This window comes from Epinephelus lanceolatus, chromosome 8, assembly GCF_041903045.1.
Source record: "Epinephelus lanceolatus isolate andai-2023 chromosome 8, ASM4190304v1, whole genome shotgun sequence".
NCBI classification, from domain to species: Eukaryota; Metazoa; Chordata; class Actinopteri; order Perciformes; family Serranidae; genus Epinephelus; species Epinephelus lanceolatus.
In genome coordinates this window covers 11,192,789-11,200,077 of record NC_135741.1, presented here as the reverse complement: position 1 = coordinate 11,200,077, position 7,289 = coordinate 11,192,789, and the positions used below count along the sequence as shown (strand labels likewise).

Genomic DNA, 7,289 nt, shown 5'->3' with positions numbered 1-7,289 from the left:
GTGGAGTAGATAAAAGATGTCAATAGCCTGCTTGTTTGGATGTTGGAGATAATGGTGGATATAACAGTGGCTGTGTCTGAAGTCATTCCCTCATTCATTACTATCTATTCATTAAATGGTGGACTATGTAGTGAGTAGTGAGTGATTTCGGACACAGCCAATGTGCAGCTTTGGAACTCTGCTAGTAGTTGTTGCTACGAGGAACAGAATGTTCAACTGAAACCAACTGCTGTCGGCAGAATAGTGGGACTTGCACAATCTTGTCTGACTCCTCTGTTTTGACTGGCAACCCATTTTTTGCCATCTCATTCCAACTCTTGAGCTATTTTTCTCAGTATTGTTCAGCGTATTGTTATCAATGAATGACATTTAAACTTTGTTACAGCACATGAACCAGGACAGTTTTGGCCCATTTACCCAATACTGTAAAGGTCTGCCAACTAGCATAGTCAACTGAATTCAAATATTTTGCTTCACTAACACATTTACAGACTAGTTTACTGGTGATGGGTTTTTAGAGTATTCTAGCATTGAGCTGCATGGTAAAATTTTATCCTGGTTTCACAAACCTGGATAAGCCCTTACCTTGTTTTTTAGAGACCTTGAGTACTTGAATCCCAGTATCTCTGAGATTCTGCTTTCAGCCAGAGGCTCGTTGGCTGCCATCCTGCTCGGATACCGTTTCCGGGTATTCCAGCCACTGGGTATGTCCAACCCCCCTCCTGTTCCCTGCTCATTCAAGTCCCACTTAGCCTAATTCATTCAGGGTGTTACCATGAGATGACTCTTTCTTCTCAAAAACACCCAGAAAACAATGCGTGATAGCCCACATTAGCTTACACTATTATGTTTCTTGGTTAAAGCTGGTTTCAGTGGTGTAATGGAGGGTAAATGCAGGTATATGGGGTACACCCACCTCTGTTTCTTGCTGTTTACAGTATACCCACCGATCAGCCAAAAAGCTATTGGAATATGTAGGAGAGTATAACCACGTCCTCCTGGGTACCCTATCCATCTACCTAGTAGTACACCCACCTCATCAACCACTACACCACGAGCGAGTTTGTGCAGTATCTCTTGGACTTACAGCAGTTGGACCTCTAATGTTTACCATCCATCTTTTTAACAGCCTACACCCTGATTTTACCCTTACATTTCAGCTTAATGACTTCAAAGTTGCAAATAATTAGGCTAAATAAATAAATAAATCTTCACTCCATCCGACAATAGGACTACATCTTATCCCAGCTCTTATTAAGTTAGGGTATGATTTTAACATTGATATTCAAACCAAGCACTCCATGATTTATGGCTGCACCGTTTCATCAAACGGAAATATTTCTTGATGTCTTGTGCATCAATTTAGACACACTTCCGCCAAATTTAGTCTGGAACCAGTGGAAGGGTCTTTAACCAGGCTTCTTCTCTGTTGGTACAGAAATTAGTGGCTGCAGATATGGAGGAAACACTGCATAAAAATGTAGAGGACATGAATATAAGGTTTCTCGACAGTCCATGGAAGTCATATCCCAAATAAGACCAAATCCAAGATTTGGGTCCATGTCATTGGTTCGACAGCCCACTGGTTCGACATCCCATTAGTCCGACTGTCCGCGGTGCTGAACGGCTCGCGGCGGGCGTATGGTGCGCCGCGACCGGCTTGAGGCGGAGCAGGCTCACGGCTTATGTGTTTGTCACTTTCTTTTTCATTTTAACCCACACCATGATCTTTTCCTGACCCTAACCAAGTGGTTTTTGTGCCTAAACCTAACCAGACCTTAACCACAGGGCATCATGATGATTTCGGAACGGACTTCGGAACAATGAGTGTAATATGGTCGGAACAATGGGATGTCGAACTAATGGGCACTTCCCTGTACAGTATGTGGATCATCCTCCACTAGTGACAGAAAATATATACATACATATATATATTTATATACACCTTTCAAATCAAAGTTACAGAAGTGCTTTGCAGTCAGTTTTGTTTTAAAACAGTAAAAGTACATAATGTGTTCCTGTACTGATACGTTAGGCCTCGGTGTCATTTTGAGTGGCTCCTAACTTATGGTTCAGAGAGTGTAGGTTTCACTTTCCCTGCTACACAAAATGGCGATAGTAGCCATGTTGGTTGCGCTAGGTTGCTCTATTGGCAGTTGAGCATCGCCGTCAGTTTCTGTCACGAGGCCGCATCAACCGTTAAAGTTTCACCGTGATAACGTCGTGTTGTCGGTCGTTCAGTGCTGTGACACTCCGTCCACCTATTGGCCTGATAGGGCGCCATGACACTGTTAACAACGGGATACAATGCAGATAGGCCTTATGGTAGGAAACAGGCTGATAAACAGGCGACAAGTGTTTGCAATTGCGACACAGCCGCCATGTTAGTGAAACGGTATCTTGTGTATCATAACGGCGTGTGATAAACGGCTGGTCACGAGTTTGATAGTTGTTTTTAATGTTTCAGTAGTCACCATTTTGAACGTTAGATAGTATAACAGAAACAAACAAACAGTCGCCGTATGTTCAGGCAAGATAATGCTATATTGGTGTTGCTATAATGTTAGCTTGTTCCTCGACGAAAAATTTTAACTACCATTAGCTCACTTCTGTTCCAGTTAAGTACGGTACCGTTAGACTGTATTGCGTTTGCCTTTATTTCATCGCTATAACATGTCGCTACCCAATTTACAGGACATTTCTTTTAGAGGAATAATTAGCCTAAGCATTCCTCAACGACGGCCTAGTTACCGTTACACCGGAGGCGATGAGCTAGCATGTTCGTCGCTAACTGAAAATCGGTGAGAAATTTGTTTTATATATATATATTTGTTATATGGTATTTTCTCTGCCGTGCGGCGCTAGCATCGTGTTAATGATTAATTATTAATCAAACTGCGATAACCTTTAGGGGGCGAATGGTAGGTGTGTCAGGCCTGTGCAGTGGTGTATTTTTAGAAATAAGACCAGAACTGAGTTGGCTTGGTTAACGGCTTTTTTTCCCCGACTAGCTGTAGATTGACGAGATATGTATTTTTACATTTCAGTGGAGCAATATAGCGGAATATTAGAGTATTGGTGTTAGTCTGTGGGTACGTTGTGTTCATTTCGGCATGGGTGGAGGTTTCATAATCCCGGGCACAGAATTATTCGATGTCCTATTACGGGACGGCCTCCAGCATCGGTCATCCTATCCAGAGCCGGGCTTCGGGGGCAGCAGGCCAAGCGTAGGCTTCGGGACGTCCCTCCTCCTCCTAGCAACGCTCTCCGGCTCCTCCTCAAGAGGCGTGACCAGTCTGGACGATCTGCTTGAGCCCAATGGGCAGAAGCAAGAGTCAGTAGGAGCATCCCCGGTTAGGTAAGTCAATACACGGTCAATCTATTATGTAACGTTATACACAAAACCAACCGCTTATATTGTATTGAGACTTTTTTTGTTGTAATAAAAGCGGTTAGCGGATAATACACACAGGGTGATGATGTTACAGTCTTTATTGTCCTGGTTTGTTGTAAATCCAACCTTGTGTTGGCTCCCAGCACAAAGACCGGCAAACCCACATTGATAGTAGCAGAATGGATAGGGAGCCGGGAGGTTTCGACTTCCTCATCTGACTGCCATTGACTTCAATTAGTTTATCTATGTCGGCTGCTGTAATAACGTGCGTATGCGCGGTTAGTCACCTGCAATTACAACGTCTGTAACGGCTGTTGGAATGTGAATGCATCACTTTTTGCTTCTTGTTTGAACACAGTGTTAAAACACAAATATCCCTCGTGAGATCCTCTACACCATGCACGAAATTAGTGAAAGACAATCCCTGACAATGGAACTGCACATGCCGGTCTGCGTGGTAGTAACTGTACCACTTGTGGTGCATTGTATTTGTTTACCTTTAAGTAAAGTAACATGATCTGATGTTAAAGCTCAAGTGCCGTTGTCGGTGCGTGTGGTGCACTGGGGAACATTCGCGGCAAAAAAGTATACCACGTGAGGGAGGGGAGGGTGCATTAGCAACGTGGCTCGTGTCCTGTACATTCAGCCATAGCTCAGCTCATAATGTATATATGACAAGAAAACAGTCAGATACAACCAAAAGATGCAGATGTTACCATTATTTGACAGAAAGCACTCAGCTTTTATCATCCACTGTCAGACAATAGGAGATTAGAACCCACCCACTGGGACAGTATCATCCCCTTCCCCCACCCAGGAAGTCAGTGTGGGGTAGGGGTAAACCATAGACTGTATATATAACAATATGAAATGTACCTTTTTAAGTTTGGGAAGGTCATGCATGACAGAAAAACTAAGCTGGAGATCATAGCCTGTATGTCAGTGTTGAATGAATGATGTAGGCCAGTTGGTGGTGGTGGTGGTGGTGGTGTTGGCTCATGCATCCGATGTGGGGTGCACATTTAAACACAGGACTTGTACAAAGCTGTATAACAGATAAATATAACAAACCAAACATAAGTGTAATACAAGACAGTTAATTAAACACTCAGACATTCCATTTATTTACAAAATAAAATGAGATTATGTCTTTTTTTTTTGCGTTCTTAAAACTCCCTGCCAGTGTCTAATAAGAAGTAATATGAGACACAGTGAATTAGGTGTGATGGTTAAAGATAAATCCAAGCGGAGAGACTTGTGATTTAATTATAGTAATTGGGATCAAATTGCTCATTATTAGTGGATGGCCTGAGACCTGTACTACGAAGCAGAATTTGAAGTTAGCGAGGTAACTTCAAGGTTAACTCTGGGTTTTCAGTACTACGAAGCTGGTTCTGTATTTTTCAGGCTAAATCACCATGGTAACTTATGCTGAACAGCTAACCCACTCCAGAGCAGGTTAACTTCAGAGTATCGGATCACAACCTGTCAACAACCTGACCTCTGACCAATTAGATCGTTTAAGAAAAAAGTATCCATGGACAAATGTCTGAAGAGACAGGTTCAAAAAGAAAAAAAGAAAAGAGGAGCCTTTACTCTTTATTGTTGTAGGTCATTAGAATCGTTTCATTGTTCCAGGGCTCTATTTCCATTGGTTTTAAACAGATCTTCTAACAAACAGAGATCATCTACAAAACCAAACACATGATTTTAGCTGTATTTTAACTTGCGCATAGTTTACTTAGGTCTGCAGTGACTGGACATTGCTGCTACTTTTACACTCTGATTCATCACTGCACCTCAGAATAACATGAGACATCTACATGATGAGAACTAGGATAAAACATAATATTTAATTAGTAAAATAATCCACACACTGTTAACTGGCTCCTGTTATTGTAAATGCCACATTTCGGTCAGGTAGACCTCATCAGTCATTAACTACAGGTTACTTTTCCACCTGCTGCTACTGCATTGTAGGAACATTATTTGAATTGTTTTATGTGACATATTCATCATCAACCAACTCAACAGCAAAAAATACACTATACTAATGTCACATAGGCCTATAGCCCTGTGATACCTGCATATAATTTAACTATCGGCTGAAGTTTAATTTTTGGATAATGTTTAAATCTTTTCTGTATTTTCTGTTTTAGGATTACACAGTATTGTTTACATCCCACGCCACTGACATGTTACTGTCCCACAGTCCCAGGCACTTTCAGTACTGTTCCATCATTCATTGTTCTGACGATGTCACTCGTAATTAACACCCCTGCCACTTTCACATGAATGCGCTCGTGGCTGGATAGGAAAACCCAGAGCTGACTGAACTAGTTGATAACCAGCTTTGTAGTACAGGTTATTCAGGTGAAGTTGAACTGGCTTCGTAGTACAAGCCTCTGGTCTATCTCTGAGCCACAGCTGCCCAACAGTCAAAATTTAAAGAATGTTGTGATTTTATGTTTGGTGTAGATCAAAATGTAAAATGAATTATATTCGTAATAATGAGTTGATGATAATAATGCTTTTGTTTATGAAATGATTAATTTTAGTTTTCTTTCTTAGACTGCTGCAAGATGGAAAGCACAGCAGTTGTGACTCCTGAATCCTTCCGTGATAAAAGCAGCCGCTATTATGTGGTGTGCTGGATCAACAACCTGCTGAAGACCAACTTCAAAGATGTGCGGCAGATGGGTTCAGGTGATTCATCACTATGAGCCAATATCAGTGTTTCCCCCACATGCACTTAGCAGCAGCACTGCTTGAAAAATGTCCTCGGGCTAACACTTCATATAATGCCGTGCAACGGTACAGCGGTACCTTTGTGACTTGTCACTAAATGTATTTTATTTGGAGTTAAGTTTCACACATTCATGTTCATACTTTCAGATATCAACCTTATTTCACTGTATTTTACTCGCACATTTCCTGCTGTTACTTCACATTAAAAGTTTTCCACCAGCAAACTAGCAGGAGGCTTTTATTGTGAAATGGCTAAATGCAATGTATTTGTCACTTAATTGCTGTGAGAGTCAGTGGGAGATCTTAATGAACAAGTAGAAACAGCCACAGTGAGCTGTTAGATGAAGAGCTGTGTGTAAAAAAGCCTGCACCACACCAGCATAGTTTGAATGGTCATGGTTACTCACAGCCCAGCTCTGCACAATACTCTCACTGCTATTGAAAAACAACACAAGAGTGTCTTTACTTCAATTTTCACAGACAACACTTTCTGATCTGTGTTTATTTTCTGCATGATCCCTCAGGGGCGTGTCACTGTCAGATCATGGACTGGGTTATTCCTGGCTCTGTTGACTTGACCAAGGTGAAGTTTGATGCACAGGGTGAGGATGACTGTAAGCACAACTTCAGTCTCCTCACTGAGGCCCTCAGCAAGAGCGGCATCACAAAGGTATGTACCCTTTCTTTAGCAGAGTAGATTACAGTTTATTTAGAATACTGGTAAGCAGACCTTGTACCTTAAGACAGAGCAAGGCCAGCTGTTTTCCCCTGTTTGTAGTCTTCATGCTGAGCTAGCCACAGTCTTTAATTATCTTCTCATGTGTTGATGAAACTGTTAAACTATATCCCTGATGTTCAAGATGAAAGTTATATTCATTTCTAAATTTTGTCATTTATTTTTCTTGGTTTAGTCGATTCCAGTAGAGGAGCTCATAAAAGGGGATTCTAAGAGCAACTTCGACATTCTGAAGTGGTTCAAAAATTTCTACACCACAAAAGGGAAAAATGAAGAATATGACCCTGTGAAAGCTCGGAACAGCCAGGATATCAGCCCTATTTTTGTACCTCCCGAGGTGCTTAGAGGTATCTTAACATTTTCTATCTCTGTGATAATAAAATAAGGTGGCGCATTGTGTTTCTGTCACCA

At 41.6% G+C, this 7,289-nt stretch overlaps 1 protein-coding gene across 4 annotated transcripts in view; it reads left to right on the top strand.

Annotated features, from left to right (window-relative positions):
• The first annotated feature begins 3,250 nt into the window (after positions 1-3,250).
• LOC117258142 (DNA (cytosine-5)-methyltransferase 3A) overlaps positions 3,251-7,289 on the top strand; it is a 24,573-nt gene continuing 20,534 nt past the window's right edge. For 3 of the 4 annotated variants that reach the window (XM_033628676.2, XM_033628675.2, XM_078169826.1), the window contains exons 1-4: positions 3,251-3,358; positions 5,966-6,100; positions 6,667-6,812; positions 7,054-7,225. In XM_033628676.2, the coding sequence (XP_033484567.2) occupies positions 5,977-6,100; positions 6,667-6,812; positions 7,054-7,225 (442 nt within the window). In that variant the 5' untranslated portion in view covers positions 3,251-3,358; positions 5,966-5,976. Of the gene's footprint in view, positions 3,359-5,965; positions 6,101-6,666; positions 6,813-7,053; positions 7,226-7,289 lie in introns of those variants that run through there. The other variant, XM_078169827.1, reaches the window with a different exon arrangement.